Source organism: Myxine glutinosa, chromosome 7 (genome assembly GCF_964187855.1).
Source record: "Myxine glutinosa chromosome 7, kmMyxGlut1.1, whole genome shotgun sequence".
NCBI classification, from domain to species: domain Eukaryota; kingdom Metazoa; phylum Chordata; class Myxini; order Myxiniformes; family Myxinidae; genus Myxine; species Myxine glutinosa.
In genome coordinates, this window is record NC_136267.1 from 853,801 (window position 1) to 873,885 (window position 20,085).

Here is a 20,085-nt window from a genome sequence, read left to right on the forward strand (position 1 = left end):
CATCAACCGCACATCGATCAGGAAATCCAGGCAGATCCAACAGAAGACAATTGCAGGTGACATCCAGGCATCCTATGCTCCAAACACAAGTCTGGTGGTTCATTGGTATGGCAAGCTCCTTCCAGACGATGGGACTAAAAAAGTTGATCACCTTCCTGTCATTGTCAGTGACCCACAAGGAACTGGAAAGCTTCTGAGTGTGCCAAAGCTGCCAGCAGGAACTGGACTAGCAACAGCTGCTGCTGTTATGCAATGCCTCGAAGAATGGCATTTGCAAGACATGGTGGCAGGTATGAGCTTTGACACGACAGCCAGCAACACTGGTTCAGCACTTGGTGCGTGCACTATTTTGCAGCAAAAGCTTGGACGACCACTATTACATTTTGCATGCCGGCATCACATTCTGGAACTAGTGGTAGAGGCAGCAATGGCAGCATTCAAACCATTTCTTGGTCCATCAAAAGGACTTGAGATAGCCGTCTTCAAGCGTTTCCAGTCAAACTGGAATTCCATTGACCAAAGCCAGTTTAAGCCAATGATGCCTGATGACCTGGACTCTGTAGTTTCAGGTGTATTTTTAAGTTGCAAAGAAGATGTCGTTTCATTCTGCATCCAGAAACTGGAATCGGGCCAACTACGAGATGACTACCGTGAACTTCTTGAGTTGACTATTATTCTGTTTGGTGAGCGTCCTCCGAGAGGATTCAGGTTCATGCAGCCAGGAGCCATGCATCGGGCAAGATGGATGGCCCGTGTGATTTATGGAATCAAGATCTACTTGTTCCGTGATCAGTTTCGACTGACCCCAAAGGAACTCACTGGCATAAAGCGTTTTACAGCATTTGTTGGAGCAGTGTATACCAAAGCCTGGTTCAGCGCTCCATCTGCCATTGGTGCTCCCGCTGGAGACCTAGCTCTCTTAAAAGCACTCATTTTCTATCCTGATTCAGTGATTGCCGAAGCCACCAGCAAAAAGCTTTCCAATCACTTGTGGTACCTCAGCGAAGAACTGGCAGGACTTGCTCTGTTTGACGATAGTGTTGAGCTTGATGTCAAGCGAATGATAGTAGCTGCTCTTAAAGAAGAATGCCAAGAGAATCCTCAACCACGGGTACATGTGCATCTTACAGCAAAATAGGCCATCGCTGCCAAGACTGTTGCAGATTTTGTTACTTCTTCCTCACTGCGAATTTTTACTGCATTCAAAGTCAATACTGACTTCCTAGAAAAGGGCCCTGGTGAGTGGGCCGATGACCCATCATTTCAGTCATCACAGCAAGTCTTGCGTGGTATTGCCACTGTCAACGACTTTGCAGAACATGGTGTAGCATTAATACAGGACTACAATCAAGTCTTGACAAAGGATGAACAGCAGCGCCAGTACCTGTTGCAAGTTGTTGAGTGGCATCGCCATCAGTTCCCCGACGCAAAGAAGATAAGGAGGAAATATTTTACCACAGAACTTATTAATGAGGAATCAATGGTCTGGAGGACTCTTACTCTGTGTGTTTATGATGATTGTCATACATTCTTACTGATTTGGGATTACATCTGAGTGTTAGTTTATTAAAAACAATTTTGTGTGTCGACACTGAAACATTGTAATTTTCAACCCATGTGTGACAGTAGTAAATAAAGTCGTATCGAAACCATCTTTGGCACATTTCATTTTTTCACAATCTATCTATAATTCCAGTAATCTCTGTGTGTATGTGTGTGTGTCTGTGTGTGTGTTTGTCTGTGACCGCTGTTTCTCGACAACCACGGGTCCGATATACTTGAAACTTGCCAGGTATATTGCTGGGGACCCGAGGATGTGCCTTTTCAAGGTTTGAAATTAATCGGACAAGTGGTTCCCAAGGTATGGTCACCGTACTCGCAAGCCGTTCGCTTTGGCTTTGCGAATGGACCAAACCATTTCATGTAAATAGAGGGGGGGGGGTTCTACCGTACTCGCAAGCCGTTCGCTTTGGCTTTGCGAATGGACCAAACCATTTCATGTAAATAGAGGGGGGGGTTCTGTGGTCGTTACTGCCACGTGGTTTCAAAGTTTTTTTTTGTTGTTGTTGTTTGCACGCATGTTTTTTTGCACCCACGTACGGGCACGCCCTAGTAAGGAACAATTTTAGCAACAAGCACCTGAAAAAAGTCCAATTTTATTTTTTGGTGTACATTTGAGGACCACCCTAATATATATATATATATATATATATATATATATATATATATATATATATATATATATATATATATATATATATACAGTGGAACCTTGACTTACGAGTGCCCCAACTTACGAGTTTTTCGAGATACGAGCCGTCGCTCGGGCAGTTTATTGCTTTGAGATGCGAGCCGAGATCTGAGTTACGAGCTTTCGCCACCGGTCACGTGGTTATCTTGCCGTGCAAGTACAGTATCTCTGTCGTATAGCGCTGCATTTTTGTTTTCGCATGTTGGTTATTTTGAGTTTACGCCGCCAGGTGGGTTCTGGTCACGTGGTTATCTTGCCGTGCAAGTACAGTATCTCTGACGTATAGCGCTGCATTTTTGTTTTCGCATGTTGGTTATTTTGAGTTTACGCCGCCAGGTGGGTTCTGGTCACGTGGTTATCTTGCCGTGCAAGTACAGTATCTCTGTCGTATAGCGCTGCATTTTTGTTTTCGCATGTTGGTTATTTTGAGTTTACGCCGCCAGGTGGGTTCTGGTCACGTGGTTATCTTGCCGTGCAAGTACAGTATCTCTGCCGTCAACTTGTTCAGAGTGCCGGCGATAGCTCGCCTTCTCTTTGTGGAAAACACGGTACTGAGAAGAAGAAGAGGATGATGTGCTTGGATATAAAACACGCAATCGTCGAAAAACATGAGCGAGGTGTCGAGGAGGACGTATATAACGGCAGAGGAGAAGAGCATGCCAGGCCACAACTTGTGGATATAAAACACGCAATCGTCGTGTTTTATATAAAACTTGTGCTTGGATATAAAACACGCAATCGTCGAAAAACATGAGCGAGGGTGCCGAGGAGGACGTATATAACGGCAGAGGAGAAGAGCATGCCAGGCTACAACTTGTTCAGAGTGCCGGCGATAGCTCGCCTTCTCTTTGTGGAAAACACGGTGAGATCCTTAACATCCAACAACTAATGGGACGCAAACGGGGCGCCCAGTTTAGCGGTACACACATTGATGAATCACCCTGCCTGTGATTCACCCATGACAGGTTATAGCTGGGTCGGGATTCAAACCCAGGCTGGACAGTTTAGACTTTAGAGTCAAGTGTGCGTACCTCCAGTCCAGGCCATCCTGCCAACTTGTATGCTGCATACAGGTGAAATATAAAGCGCGAGATATTTTTATATATACTGTATATTTAAAAAAAAATTGGTGTGGTTTTTGGCGGGCTGGAACGGATTAATAGCATTTCAATGCATTTTAATGGGGAAATTTGATTTGAGAAACGAGCAATTTGAGTTACGAGCTCGGTCACAGAACGAATTAAACTCGCAAGTCAAGGTTCCACTGTATATATATATATATATATATATATATATATATATATATATATATATATATATATATATATATATATATATATATATATATATATCAATAAATATATAAATATAAATAATATATATTATATATATATATATATATATATATATATATATATATATATATATATATATATATATACATGGGAACCTCTCCATGTGTTGTGGGGCTCCTTCATGGGTCTCAACCCCTGTTTTGTTCATATTTTAAAAGGCTGCTGAAGGAAGGAAGAAAAATTGACAAAACCAACAATGACCCTCTGAAACATGTTAACCGACTGCCACATGTACTCACCTTTTCATCATCGTCATCAAAGAGGTTTTTAGTGCCAGCAAAAATCCCATTGTGGGGGCTAAATAGGTCACTCTCTGGGGATACAACGTTGTCCTTCTCTGCTGAAACACACAACAGAGAACCAATAATCACCAACTATTGAGCAACATGATTGACCAGGTGGAATAAAGGGGTTAGCTTTAATATTCCATTTTCAAAGTAAAAAAATAAAATAAACGATCTATGTGAACAAAGGCATCTTGAGGGTGTGGAAGATCGAGGGCATGGCAGACCGTGGGGAGAGGGGCAGGGAAAGACGATGAGTGTAGCACAATTAGGACGAGTAACAGCGGGTTGGTAAGCACGGAACAGTCGGAACATGAGGGGAGGCAGCCTCAAGACCATTTGTTTACTCTAACTTTGACCAAAAACCTCAACACCATTTGACTTCAATATCTAATCTGTACATATGTATCGTGGTACAACATGTAGTTAGTTTAGTTCAAATCCCTACTTCCATTACATTTTTACCTGACAACCTCTGACCTTTGACCACTTGATACTAAAATCTAATCAGTTCATCTTTGCATCACAATAAAGTATGTACTTCTAGCAAATTTGGTGAAAATCCCATCACTGGTTCACAAGTTAGCGCTGCAACCGAACTTTTACCAAACGAGACCTCTGACCTTTGACACCATAAATTATATCGTTACATGATGCCACATGCGTGTACCAAGTTTGACTTGGATCACTTGAGCCGTTCTTAAGTTATCGCGGAAATGAAAAACCTATCACGGACAGGCAACCCAAAAGAGTATAAAGCCTCCAGAGACTTTGTCAGCGGAGGCATAAAATCGTTATGCACGCACCCCCAACTCCAAATCCAACCACTGCACGAGGACAAATCCGTGGTGGAGAGCCGAGCGCAGTTTATAAAAGTCTGAAACTGAGTCCAGAACAGCACGCTCCTGGGAACTGAGACACCGAACGAGCTGGTGTCTGGAGAACGAGCTGGTGTCTGGAGAACGAGCTGGTGTCTGGAGAACGAGCTGGTGTCTGGAGAACGAGCTGGTGTCTGGAGAACGAGCTGGTGTCTGGAGAACGAGCTGGTGTCTGGAGAACGAGCTGGTGTCTGGAGAACGAGCTGGTGTCTGGAGAACGAGCTGGTGTCTGGAGAACGAGCTGGTGTCTGGAGAACGAGCTGGTGTCTGGAGAACGAGCTGGTGTCTGGAGAACGAGCTGGTGTCTGGAGAACGAGCTGGTGTCTGGAGAACGAGCTGGTGTCTGGAGAACGAGCTGGTGTCTGGAGAATGAGCTGGTGTCTGGAGAATGAGCTGGTGTCTGGAGAATGAGCTGGTGTCTGGAGAATGAGCTGGTGTCTGGAGAATGAGCTGGTGTCTGGAGAGTGAGCTGGTGTCTGGAGAATGAGCTGGTGTCTAGAAGCAAGAGCGAGTACGCCAGTGGCAGGCAAAAGGGCTGATCCGGCAAGAGTTCCCAGGTGCATCTTCAAATACACTGGCTCAACACAAACTTTCTCTACTCTACTCTACCTCGTCCCCTTTGGACACACAATCACCAAGCACCAACTGTCCTTTTCAGTGCTCGGTGATTGTCACACCTCATATACCTTTAATCTCATGCCACACACATTCACCCTCTGCACCTCTCAAGACACAGTTACATTACACCTCTTCTCCCCCTCCCCCACCATACTTGGACCCATGTGAGCCAGCCGGCTTATGTGCGACTGCGCAAGGGGTCGCCAATATGCCCAGTCGTCTTATCTCCTCTTTCTATCCCTCTTTCTTCTCATTTCCAGAATGACTGAGGCGCCTGTTGTATCTGTGACAATTGACTGGCTAGAAGGGGGCTTGGCTTATGTGTTTAGGACAAGGATTTCTCGATTGTGACACTGCTTATACGTGCCTTTTTGCTAATCATCGTAAACCTTTTCCCAAACCGTCTGTTGTATGCTTCCATTGGAACCTGAGTTTAGGGGTGGAGTGGGGAAGGGGTGTGGTTGTGATGGGATTAGGGGCGTTGGAAGGTCAAAGTGCAAAACCATCCTGGAGGAATGGACACACTGCCAATTTAGAGCCCTGTGGGCCAGAAGGTGTGGCTGGTGAAGCGGAACTATGAACGAACGAACGAGCGAGCACGCACACACGCACACACCTGGTAAACCATTTGTTAAATAGAGCAGCAAAGTCAAAATGTGGTGCCCAGTAGGAAATTGTTTTTACAGGGTTATTCAAGGCTGAAGAATGTGAGAATATAGAATGGGTGCCAGTCATTATAACGGGCTTTTGCGCTAGTCTATGTAGAGTAATGAATGTGGCTATGAGGCTGGTGTCGATTACACCGTTAGCATCGGCAATTCCATACGCATTACTCGGCACATCGGTGAGATTATTCAAGGATGAATGATGCGAAAATATAAATTTTTTCTTAGTCCATATATATTTTTGGTGGGATGGGGGCTGGAGGGTGAGGAGAAGGGTGGGGTTGGGGAGGCAGGGAGGGAGGGTGATTTAGGGGTTGTTGGAGAAGCAAGTCATAGTGCAAAACCATCTTGGGGGATTGAACGGTCTTCATGGAAAGTTTGAGCCCCATGGGTCAAAAGGTGTGGCCGGCAAATCAGAACAAACACAGAATAGGGGGGTAATGGGGGTGGGGGTTAGCTTACCTTCATGCTGCACTGAGATGCTGCTTTGCTGCTGGCTTGATGACGACCCGGCTGCAGGAGAAAAACAATAACGAGTGAAAATGTACAATCAAAACATTTCTGGAAAATAACTGGCAAATCAGTGCAAATGAATAATTTAATAATAAACACGTGAATGATTCAGCATCATTTCCTTAAAACTTTAGTTTCCCCATACATTTAATAAACATGGATAAATTCCTGCAGAAGATTATTGTGAAAAAATTCTGATTCAATCCAGGACTCAAACCCAAGGACCTCATCTCTTACACGGTGACAGCCCACTGAGCTGTTGAGTCTTCGGGATATCCTCAGAAATGTCTCACACAAACACTGCAAGCTTTATCATGGCTGACGTCTTGCATGCCTGCTAGGCAGACGCCATGTGTGTATATGTGTATGTGTGTTAGAGATAAATGTCCTCTAGAAATATAACAAACAGGAACAAATGCCTGCATGGGGCTAAATGTGGGGCGGGGAAAAAAAAAAAAATCTGATTCAACCCAAGGACCTCATCAATATCTCTATCTCTATCTCACTCACTCACTCACTCACTCACTCACTCACACACACACACACACACACACACACACACACACACACACACACACACACACACACACACACACACACACACACACACACACGATCACACACACACACACACACTCGATCACACACACACACACACACACACACACACACACACTCGATCACACACACACTCGATCACACACACACTCGATCACACACACACTCGATCACACACACACTCGATCACACACACACTCGATCACACACACACTCGATCACACACACACTCGATCACACACACACTCGATCACACACACACTCGATCACACACACACTCGATCACACACACACTCGATCACACACACACTCGATCACACACACACTCGATCACACACACACTCGATCACACACACACACACACACACACACACACACACACACACACACACACACACACACACACACACACACACACGATGGACAGAAATCTTCAAGTCATGCCTCAGATTTTCGATTGGATTTAGGTCGGGGCTTTGACTGGGCCACTCAAGGATATTTATCTTTTTGTTCCTCAGCCACTCCAGTTTAGCTTTGGCTGTGTGATTTGGGTCATTGTCATGCTGAAAGGTAAACTTCCATCCCAATTTCAGATTTCTTGCAGAGGGCAGCAAGTTTTCCCCAAGGATTTTTCTGTATTTTGCTCCAACCATTTTCCCTTCTATCTGGACAAGTGCCCAAGTCCCTGCTGATGAGAAACATCCCCATAACATGATGCTGCCACCACCATGCTTCACAGTGGGGATGGTGTTCTTTGGGTGATGTGCTGCGTTGTGTTTGCGCCAAATGTAACGTTTTGTATTTAGGCCAAAAAGTTTCATCTTGGTTTCGTCAGACCACAAAACCTTTTGCCACATGGCTTCAGAATCTCCGGAATGTTTTTTTTGCATACCTCAAGCGGGACTGAAGCTGGGCTTTTTGAGTGGTGGCTTCCTTCCTGTACAGGCCAGACTTGTGGAATGCTTGGGATATTGTTGTCACATGCCCACAGTGACCAATCTTTGCCATAAAGGCCTGCAGCTCTTTCAAAGTTACCATTTGCCTCTTGGTGGCCTCTCTGATCAGTCTCCTCCTTGCTTAGTCACCCAGTTTGGAGGGACGGCCTGATCGAGGCAGGGTCTTGGTGATACCATACCTACCTTCCAATTCTTAATGATTGTATTGACTGTGCTCCAAGGGATATTCATGGCCTTTTAAATATTTTTATACCCATCCTCTGATCTGTGCCTTTACACAACTTTATCCTGGAGGTCTTTTGAAAGCTCCTTGGTGCTCATGGTTGAGTCTTTGCTGTGAAATGCACTACCCAGCAGAGGAAACCTACAGGAACTTACTTACTTATCCCCTTCGTTCCAATCACGACAACCGACAAGAACAGCTGATCTTATTCTGAAATAACCAAAATTTGAAGTTGATTGGTTACACCTGAGCTAATTTACAATTGCTATTATAAGGTGGGTGGACACTTATGCAACCAAGATATTGTAGTTTTGTATTTCTAATTTATGTTCTGAAATATGTAGAATTTGTTTTTCACTTGGAAGTTGTGGGTTACGATTTGTAAATAAAGGTGGAAAAGCCTGATTTAATGCATTTTAATGCCAGGTTATAAGGCAACAAAAGGTGAAAATTTTGAAACGGGGTGTAGACTTTCTATAGGCACTGTATAAATAATATCTACCATGGAAAAACACACAAACTTACACCAATGTCAGTTTGTGTGTTTTTGTGTTTGTACTGATGTCTGTCCCCTTTCATAAGGACGATTTGAGTCGGGTTTTGAAGGCCAATCTTTAAACACGAATGTGTGTTAACTATGGTCTATTTTTATTTCATAAAAGAGTAATTATGTCTCTTCTTTTGGAAATGTACACAGTGGCTTGCGAACCGAGCCTCAAGGGCGGTGTACAGAAACGTTTTTTACAATAACAATAAATACAAGTCGCAGGGAGGTGAAATTCGTGCACGTGATGTGCAATGCGCGGAGAGTAAAATGAGTGTTCATTTACGTCCGGAGGATGTCGAATAAATAAAACAAGAAGATGTCATGCAGAGCACGATACTTGCAAAATCCACTCCCCCCACCCCACCCCCCCCCCCCCCCCCAAAGGTTGCCATTAATCCAGCAAATTGTCCATTTCATCAAGATTTAAATTGATGATCTTGATCAAAGCTCGGGTCAATAGGATGCAAAGTGATGATTTTTCAGATGAAAATTTATGATTTTAGAAGTTTGACCTTGAGTTGACCTTTGACCTTTTGACCTCAAGTAGTTGGTTTCCCAATTTAGTGACTCAATGTACAAATGCTGTTCAATTTTCAAGTCAATCCAATGAAAATTGACAGGTTTTCAGATGAAAATTGATGTTTTTGGAAGTTTGACCTCGAGTTGACCCTTAAACTTTTGACCTCAAAAGTAGTTGGTTTCCCAATTTAGTGACCCAATGTGCAAATGCTGTTCAATTTCCAAGTCAATCGGATTAAAAATGGCGATTTTAGAATTTTGACCTCCAGGTGACCTTTGACCTCAAAATTAATAGGCTTCTCAATTGTGACGACCTCTACAACTTGGTGAGGTTTCATGATTATAGGTTTAGAATTGTGACCTGTAGGCCGGTGACAAGCAAACAGGCGGAATAACAAACGCAACCGACCAAAACATTTTTTTAAATCTTCGATTTTGCAAGTACAAAGATAGAAGCACACCTGACCCTAGGCCGAGGCTTCAGACCTTGGCACGCTCATGAGGCTGTACCATCGAATAAACTGTTCCAACCCGTCATTTTTGATGGGCATTTATACAAGTATAATATATATATATATATATATATATATATATATATATCTCCCCTCCCCCTCTTCTCCCCTCACCATATATATATATACCCTCCTCACCATATATATATATCTATCTATAATTCCAGTAATCTCTGTGTGTATGTTTGTATGTTTGTATGTTTGTATGTTTGTATGTCTGTGACCGCTGTTTCTCGACAACCACGGGTCCGATATACTTTAAACTTGCCAGGTATATTGCTGGGGACCCGAGGATGTGCCTTTTCAAGGTTTGAAATTAATCGGACAAGTAGTTACCGAGCTATGGCGATTTAGCCGTTCGCCGTTCGCTTTGGCGTTGCGAATGGACCAAACCATTTCATGTAAATAGAGGGGGGGGGGTTCTGTGGTCGTTGCGAATGGACCAAACCATTTGATGTAAATAGAGGGGGGGGATTGTCACCGTACTCGCAAGCCGTTCGCTTTGGCGTTGCGAATGAACCAAACCATTTCATGAACCAAACCATTTCATGTAAATAGAGGGGGGGGGGGGGATTGTCACCGTACTCGCACCCACGTACCCACGTACCCACGTACGGGCATTGCACCCACGTACGGGCATGCCCTAGTATATATAAAACACAGTGTGTGTGTGTGTGTGTGTGTGTGTGTGTGTGTGTGTGTGTGTGTGTGTGTGTGTGTGTGTGTGTGTGTGTGTGTGTGTGTGTGTGTGTAATGTTACCGATAGACTCCTAAACGGAGAGGCTTACGTGCTTGATATTTGACATAGACATGGCCATTGAGCGTGGGACGAACATGGCCGAACTCAAAATATTTGACGATCCATATTTTTTATTCATATTTACCTCAGCGCATTTCAGCGAAGTACCCGCTAATCTCAGCCGGTTCCAGAGCAGCTCACTGATTCGCTCAGAGCGATCACGTGATGTTCCATTCCCGCCGCCAGACTGATTCGCTCAGAGCGATCACGTGATGTTCCACCCCGTCACACGTCACACGTTTTTTCACCTTTTATGCGATCGTGTTTTGTATCGATTTCGTGCGATATGAATTAAATGTCTTTGAAACAGCTGTGAAACGCCTTTCCACAACCCTTCCGTAACCGATTGGAGCAGTTTATTGCCGCACAAAACGAGATCCGCGAAGCGAGTTGGTCGAGTCGTGCTGACCAAGATGGCGACACGGCGGCTTCACTTTTCACGGAGCATGAGCGTTCTATATATTTTCAATTCAGTGCGCCCGTGATTTGTGGCATAGACATGACCATTGGGCCTTCACGGTGTAATTTGTACGAGGCTTTTGTCCGAGTGAGCTTGAGTCGAGAGGGCGAATGTACGGGTTGGGAATGTACGGGTCTCCCTTCCCCCGCCCGGCAACGCCGGTACTGGAGGACGTCACAGGATCGGTGAGTCTCCAAAATCCGCTTCGTGCTGTTGCGAATATGCAGGACTATGTCCGATTGTTGTGCTGCTCTCCGACCATGAGAACTGCAACGTCATTGTTGACTGGCCATCCCCTTCCCTCCCCCTTCCCTTCCCCCTCCACCCTACCCCCTCCATTTTCCCCCTCCCCCCTCCATTTTCCCCCTCCCCCTCCCTTTTCCCCCTCCCCTCCATTTTCCCCCTCCACCCTCCCCCTCCCTTTCCCCCTCCCCTCCTCCTTCCCCCTCCCCCCTCCCCTCCTCCTTCCCCCTCCCCTTCTCCCCTCCCCCTCCCTTTTCCCCCTCCCCTCCCCCACCCTTCTCCCCTCCCCCCCTCTTCTCCCCTCCCCCCCGTTCCCCTCCCCTCCCCCCTCCGGCCCCTCCCCTCCCTCCTCCCCTCCGCTCTCCCCCCTCCCACCCCACCCCTCCCCCCATCCCACCCCTCCCATCCCTCACCCTCCCCATCCCCCCTCTTCTCCCCTCCCCCTCTTCTCCCCTCCCCCCCGTTGCCCTCCCATCCCCTCCCCCCTGTTCCCCTCCCCTCCCCCGCCCGGCAATGCTGGGTACTTCTGCTAGGGGGCTAGGGGGTAGGGTACTTCTGCTAGGGGGCCACAGTGGGCTGAGAGGGTGAAATATTGGAAATATCTCAATATCTTGGGTTAAAAGAATCCCCTGATAGTGGTTGAGGGCTCGTTAGAAGCGTATTACTAAGCTTATTACAACGAGAAAAAATTTGTTTTTAAATTTTGATTTTTGAGGGGTCTGGGCCCAAATTACCATATTTGGGCATTTCGGGCTCAAAACACATTTTCGGGTATATCTTGGCTTAAAAGAATCCCCTGATAGTGGTTGAGGGCTCGTTAGAAGCGTATTACTAAGCTTATTACAACGAGAAAAAATTTGTTTTTAAATTTTGATTTTTGAGGGGTCTGGGCCCAAATTACCATATTTGGGCATTTCGGGCTCAAAACACATTTTCGGGTATATCTTGGCTTAAAAGAATCCCCTGATAGTGGTTGAGGGCTCGTTAGAAGTGTATTACTAAGCTTATTACAACGAAAAAAATTTGTTTTTAAATTTTGATTTTTGAGGGGTCTGGGCCCAAATTACCATATTTGGGCATTTCGGGCTCAAAACACATTTTCGGGTATATCTTGGCTTAAAAGAATCCCCTGATAGTGGTTGAGGGCTCGTTAGAAGCGTATTACTAAGCTTATTACAACGAGAAAAAATTTGTTTTTAAATTTTGATTTTGAGGGGTCTGGGCCCAAATTACCATATTTGGGCATTTCAGGCTCAAAACACATTTTCGGGTATATCTTGGCTTAAAAGAATCCCCTGATAGTGGTTGAGGGCTCGTTAGAAGTGTATTACTAAGCTTATTACAACGAAAAAAATTTGTTTTTAAATTTTGATTTTTGAGGGGTCTGGGCCCAAATTACCATATTTGGGCATTTCGGGCTCAAAACACATTTTCGGGTATATCTTGGCTTAAAAGAATCCCCTGATAGTGGTTGAGGGCTCGTTAGAAGCGTATTACTAAGCTTATTACAACGAGAAAAAATTTGTTTTTAAATTTTGATTTTGAGGGGTCTGGGCCCAAATTACCATATTTGGGCATTTCGGACCCGAAACACATTTTCGGGCATATCTTGGCTTAAAAGAATCCCCTGAATGTGGTTGAGGGTTCGTTGGAAGCATATTACAGTAAAAAGAATTTTAAGAACAAAATGAAAGAGCTAAAACAATGCATTAAATTCCTAACAACACAACTTCTCGAACAGTGCATCGTCATTACTCAGAGGCCCAAACACTGGGTGGGCTTTTCGACAGTACCGAGTCGAATGTCCATACTCACTGCAATGTTTGCAGTATGGTTGAGCTTGGAGCCGGATGTTGTTCACTTTAGGATCAGAGCCCAACCACAATCGGTTAATCACGTCTTCCAAATTGTCAGACTGTGACGTTTTACGGGACAACTTGAGTCGAATCGATCGAAGAATTTTGTTGTTGGCCTCCAAACCCGATTCATCGAAGCACTTTAACCCACGACCATCGTTCATTTCAATGAGTTCCCAAGAGTGGGCAAGCAGTTTATGGAGAGTCGGCGGAACACAAATCCACATTTCATCCACTGGTTGAGGTGATTTCTTCTTTGGTCGGGTGGGGAAACTTTCTAAGTACAACAGGTAAAGGGTGGTGCAAACTTGTTTGTACTCTTGTACGTTTATGTTCTCCGACGACGAAAACAACCGCAGAATGACCGACAGATATTGTCCAATCTGCGTCATAACACCTTGGAATCGGTCGGGTAACATCTGTATGACGATGTCTCTGCAACCATGATGTAAGATACGTCGAGCCGTGTTGCCAGTTGTCGAGGTACCTCCCTTACCAGTACCATCTGGGAAGTCCCATCTCTCTCCTATCACCTCCTCCAGTTTCTTCTGAATCTCTGTCTTGGCAGCTACAAGAAATTTGTGATAGTGAGATGCCTCAGACTCTGTCCATTCAAACACTTCTGCCTTCAGGTGAACAGCAATCTTCATGTAGTGGTCGAATGTACGAAGGAGTGCATGAAGAACTTGAACCGAGATGACTTCATGGTTTGGTATTGGCTTGTTTGTCAAACCTTTCCGTGTCCCGTAATCGTTCCGGTGTTTGACAACGACACCATCATCATCAACAACTTCTTCGAACAGAGCGTGTAGATCTGCAACAGATCTCGTGATTTCGAACCCTGCTCGCACGACTTCTGGATTGTGACAATCAGCCCTGGAGTGGTCGCATAAGTCACAATATGCCCCACCAAGACCCAGATACAAATTGGCAGCCTTCATGTCCATCATGTGCGACGACACCTTGGCCTTCACATAAACTTCCTTGTCGCCAACCGTAGTTGTGAACCCTTCGTTTTGCATCTTGTTGATGTCGTCGTCGAACACTTGAAGTGATTGGAGGGTTTCGGTCGACTCCTTCCCCAACTGCAGCGCTAAAGGTCGATGTGCGAGGGCACTGTTGGGTGACTTCTGGCTCCATTTAACATCACCACAGTCTGAGGTGAGGGATAGTGGACAGAACATGGACATAATGATGTTGTTTGTCTTCTCGTTCTCAACTTGCCGATAGATTGCATGGCTACCACTACCATCAAACCCAAACTTAATGTTCATGACAGCAGATGATGGAAGGAGTGATGCTGGAAGGTCTTCCATGATCCTTTGTGCTGTTATCTGTACTGACTCAGCATACATCATGTGAACACCTTCGTGTGGATCAGGTAACGACTGTGGCTTTGGAGATATTTCGGTCTGTGTTTTCCTGATGTGGATCCAGGATGGAAGAATGTTGTGTCCTTGTTGTTTTAAAATCTTCTTAAGTTTGGTGTACGTATCACGTCCAAGTTGGCAGTCCACCATGATGGCAATTGCTGCATCGATGGGAATTGTAGAGGAAGTTGATGGTTTGGGAGTTGAAGCGGAAGCTGGTCGTTGCCATGCACTGTCTCCGAATTCACGTGCACTCTTGTCCTTACATTTTCTAAGGAGCAATGCAAGAATTCTCAACGGGGTTTCGTCATTCTCTTCTGCATATTCCTCAACTTTCGTCCAGATTTCGTCCGTGCGGGCCTTCAATTGCCTCTCTCCCAATTGATCCAATGACTTCTTTGGCTTTTTCCGGGGGACTTCGGGTACAGAGGAGGCAGAGATGAAGTCTTCACTATCAATGACGATATCCTTGCATGGAGCATCCCTCTGAGCACTACCTTTGCTTTTCCGAGTTGCAGTGAACTTGTTGTACCGGGACTTCAGCTCCACCATCCTTGCATGCAGCAGGTCATCCTGATGGACAGAAAGCTTCGTGGCCACAACTGTTTCAACTTTGTCCCAATCTGGAGGTTTGAAGTTGTTCGGTTTCGCTTCTTGGCAGATGGAAAAGAACTCGTCCCATGTCAATTTCATAGTGAGAGATGCTTTATTGTTCTGTAAAAGAAAAGTATACAGTACTAACAATGCATGAAAAAATGCGAGGCAATGCATGAAAAGATGAACTATGATGCAATATGTGGTCTGATGCAATATGTGGTCTGATGCAATAGTGGTATGATGCAATATGTGGTATGATGCAATATGTGGTCTGATGCAATGCGTGGTCTGATGCAAGAATGGGTAAAATGATGGCAGAAAAAAAGGATTTTGTTCATAACATGAAAAGGGTTGATTTAGGGGTAAATCTGATTGCATTTTTGGATTTCCCAGGTCAAAAAACTTCCCAGTGTGAAATTTTAGCCCTAGAACTTGATTCAAACTCAAATTATTCAAGAAAATGTTAAAATGGAAATAGACGCCCCGGAAACGGCTTGCAATAGATTTTCGAAAATTGACTTTTGTGTGAAATTCATTTTTTCTAATTGCCACAAGTCAGATTTCACAATATATGCATTTTCTAAGGCACTGAGACCTATATTTTCAGAAAATATACACTGGAGGAAATCTGGCTTGTGGCATTTTGAAATTTTTACAGATATGCGGCAAATTTTGGGTGGAAAAAACATCGATTTTATGGGTAAATAATCAAAAATCGGCAAAAAATTTGACCGAAAACCTCAAATTTTTGGCACTTGAAGGCTGTACAGTCTAATATTTGATTAGATTCAGTGAACTTGGTACATTTATGGTTTAGTATGAAAGAATTAGGTTTAATGGGCATAATTTTGTCATTTTCTTAGCCTTTGACAGATTTATTGGCAAAATACAGTTTCCGCGAAACCATTGAGCTAAGGTTATCGCGAAATTGAAATATTGCCGATCTTCTAACGTTCACCATTTTTCTTGGAGTTGAGCTTTTGACTTACTTTTTTTTTTGTTAAATTACTTTTTTTTTTGTTAAACTGGATTTTTTTTTCTAGTTTCTGAAGCACTCAGAGCCATTGATGCCTGATAAGAGTCCATTTTTGGTATTTCCAGGCTCCAGCCCACTGTGGGGGCCTCTCCTGCTTCATACCCCTCCTCACCAGCATCTTGCGATGTCCTCCTCTGCCGGGTACCCCCTCCCTTCCCCCCTTCCCCCCTCTCCCCTCCCCCACCTCCCCTCCCCCCACCCCTCCCACCTTCCCCCCTCTCCTCCCCTCCCCTCCCCCGCCCGGCAATGCCGTGTACTTCTGCGAGAAGAGAAGTACTGCTTTGAACCTGCTTTGAAGGAGGGACGCGGGTACGTTGCGAAATTTTACTTGCCAGCCTTCCCCCCCCTCCTACTCCCCCTCCCCCCCCTCTTCCCTCCTCCCCCCCCTCCGGCCCCCTCCCTCCCCCTCCCTCTTTCCCCTCCCCATCCCCCCCTCTTCTCTCTCCCTCTCCCACTCCTCACTCCTCTCCCTCCCCCCCGTTCCCCCTCCCCTCCCCCCCCGTTCCCCTCCTCTCCCCTTCCCGCCCCGGCAATGCCGGGTACTTCTGCTAGTATATATATATATATATATATATATATATATATACTATATATATATATATATATATATATATATAGATATATATATATACTATATATATATATATATATATATATATATATATATATATACTGTATATATATATATATTAGGGTGGGCTTCAAAAATCAAAATGCAGATTTTCTCCGGGACATGGTCTATTTTTGTTCCTTTTGGGTGTCAAAGGAAACCACACCAAATTTGAATGGAATCCAATAATATGTAGGGGTGCCACATCAGTGATGAATTTTCCCCCCATGCAAAAATAGGAATTCCCATTTTTTTGGCTGTATATACACAAAATAAATACATAATTATATATATACATTAAATATAATATTAAAAATAAATATATAGTAAATATACATTAAATAATAAATATACATAAATAACATTATACATTATATATATACAATATATTATACATACAGTTTTGAAGACTTCCTATGATCACTATCTGGGCAATTTTCATGCATGTTTTGTACAGGTTCCCGGGGTCAGGGGTACGCTTTTTTAGTGTGTAATATGTAGGCTAACTTATTGACTGTGGCTCTTTTGTAGAGAGTGACCCTGTGGAGTAAGAATTAACAGGATTTTACCCACATTCTTGCTTATTTTGCAGATATGGCATGTGCTAGTACCAGTGTTTCATTGAAAACTCGGGCTCAGGATAATGTGTATCTCATTGGGTCCACTTCTGGAGATGCCATCAAAGGTGCCAAGCTCCCGACTGTGCATCAATCTCTTGTCCTGTTTTTCCATCACCTGAAGAAGGAGAATCGCACTGCCCGGGAGAGTGCAACCCTCACCATTGAAGAGGTTGTGAAGTTCTGGGAAAAAGCTCACCTACCTACGACGAAGCAGCACTGCATCCATCGTTTGGAGAGGCTATATGAAAAATGGAGGAGCCTCCAAAAAGGTGCAAAGCGGGGTGTGTGCGACCCAAGAGAAAAAGGAAGCATCCTTTAAGGCCTCCTTGGAGAAGACGTTTGATCTTAGGCATGCAGATTCGGAGGCCATAATCACCAACCCCGAGGACAGGAAGTTTCTTCACGATCAATTCTCAGAGAGGAAGGCTTCATGGGATCTGTAGACACTGTGTTGGAAGCAAAAACGTTCTTGTGTGTTTGAAAGATCAGCAGCCACGAGATGATTATCGTGAACTCCTAGAACTGACTGTCATCTACATGGGAGGAATCCCACTCGTGGAATCCGGATCATGGCTCCAGGAGCAATGCACAAAGCCAGATGGATGGCAAAAGCACTATATTCACTACAGGTGTTCATGTTTCGGTCAGAGTTCCACTTGACACTTCGAGAGGCGAGAGAACTCCGAGCCTTCAACATTTTTGTCTGCCTTGTGTATGTACAGGCTTGGTTTCGGGCTCCACAAGCTATTGAGGCTACCCTGAATGACATTAACCTCTTCAAGAAGTTGGAAAGGTTTGAACAAATCAATCAGAAGATGGCTCAGGCAGCCTTGAAGGCACTTGGCCGCCACACGTGGGGTACATGAGCCAGTACTAGTGGCATTTGCATTCTTTGACACCAGAATTGACAAAGAAAGCAAGATCAATATGATTGAAGCATTGAAAAATGACGGTGAAAACCCCTCTCAAAGAGACCAGCTATCAAACGAGGAACCGGCCCTGTCAATCGCTGGCCTCATAACAAAACACACAAGCATTTCTTCAGCATCCTAGGGACCCCCAACTGATTGGATGGATAAGGATCCTGGTTCATGGGAGCAAGAAACCAGCTTTCAGGAAGCAAAAGAAAGCCGCCAGTGGCTTAGTCGTGGTGAACGACAGGGCAGAAAGGGGTGTCGCATTGATACAAGACTACAATAAGCTCCTTACAAAGGATGAAGAGCAAAAGCAAGCTCTGCTCCAAGTTGTTGCTGCTCACAGGAAGATGTACCCCGTATGCCAAGAAGGCAACAGTGGTGAAACAGGCCCAGAAATAGGAGTTACATTTCTCATTATATTTGGGTTTTTTAATATTATGTGATATGGCGTCTATTCATTTTATGAACTGAACATTTGGATTGTTATCATTGAATTTGAGTTTTCATAGCAATATAGTGCTATTTGTGCAGCTATTGTAACTTGTGTTTGCTAGAATACAAAGAAAGTGAGTGGAGGGTGGATTTTCATCAAACAAACTTCTGGTTTTGCTTTCGATCCATATATAGAAAAGTTTTGTAGACACCATTAGTTTGAAGGCTGATGTGGCACCCCTACATAAAATCAGATTGCTTTCAATATTTGGTGTCTTTTCATTTTGGAACAAAAGGAACAACATAAAGCCATGTCCCAGTAAATATTTAAAATTTTTTATTTTGAGCACCACCCTAATATATATATATATATATATATATATATATATAATATTATATATATATATATATATATACATATACATATATATATATATACATATACATATATATACATATACGTACATATATATATATATATACAGTGGTACCTCGGCTTACGAGTTTAATCCGTTCCGTGACGGAGCTCGTAAGCCAAATCGCTCGTAAGTCAAAGCAAATTTTCCCATTCAAATGCATTGAAATGCTATTAATCCGTTCCAGCCTCAAAAAAAAAAACACCAAATTTTTTTTGTTAGGTGCTTTAAATAACAAAAATGTACTTTATAAATAACAAATAATGTATAAACAAGCACGACCCTCCGTATATACTGTACATAATACAAGAGAATGTAAAGAAATAAACTGGTTTTATTAAGTGTACTGTATGTATTTACCTTGAAGATCAGACGAAGATGCTGGCAGAGGTGGAGGAGATACCTTTTGCCTTTTTCGCCACACTGTCCTCGCTTTCACTTGCCGGGCGTTTCACTAAAAACCTGTCCAACGAGGTTTTGTTTCTTCCTCCCTTTCAAAATTTTTCGGAAATGAGTGAGGCAAGTGTCGTTACACAGCGCCAACGCACGACCTGTTGCAACTTTTTCAGGGTGTTTCTTTTGAACAAATTCTGAAATTTTTCTCCCACATTCCAACATTTCCTTTATCTCACTTGTCGCGATAACCTCCTCCGCCTCTGGCTCCTCCCGCGTTTAGTTCCTGCAAAACCTCCGTATTCTGCTGCCTGCTGTAGGCTCCTTTAATTCCTCCGTTGTCAGTTCCTCATTGTGTTTCTCGACTGAGGTCGTTAACGTCGTCTTCATCCACTTGCAGGCCCATGGACCTTCCGAGGGACACAATCTCCTCCACCACTAACACTTCCTCAGTAGC

General features: G+C 44.1%; 2 protein-coding genes across 3 annotated transcripts in view; both read right to left on the reverse strand.

The window, feature by feature from the left end:
* Nucleotides 1-20,085, reverse strand: part of LOC137430955 (WASH complex subunit 2) — a 139,201-nt gene that overhangs the window by 97,882 nt on the left and 21,234 nt on the right. The window contains exons 10-11 of one of the 2 annotated variants that reach the window (XM_078781226.1): nt 6,514-6,564; nt 3,846-3,943 (exon numbers count right to left, since the gene is read on the reverse strand). In XM_078781226.1, the coding sequence (XP_078637352.1) occupies nt 3,846-3,943; nt 6,514-6,564 (149 nt within the window). Of the gene's footprint in view, nt 1-3,845; nt 3,947-6,513; nt 6,565-20,085 lie in introns of both variants that reach the window. The other variant, XM_078781225.1, reaches the window with a different exon arrangement.
* On the reverse strand, nt 11,949-16,199 carry LOC144892884 (uncharacterized). Its single transcript, XM_078781227.1, has 2 exons — nt 12,214-16,199; nt 11,949-12,045 (listed from the first exon to the last, which is right to left on the reverse strand). The coding sequence occupies exon 1, from the start codon at nt 15,580-15,582 to the stop codon at nt 13,099-13,101; it is 2,484 nt and encodes an 827-aa protein (XP_078637353.1). The 5' UTR covers nt 15,583-16,199; the 3' UTR covers nt 11,949-12,045; nt 12,214-13,098.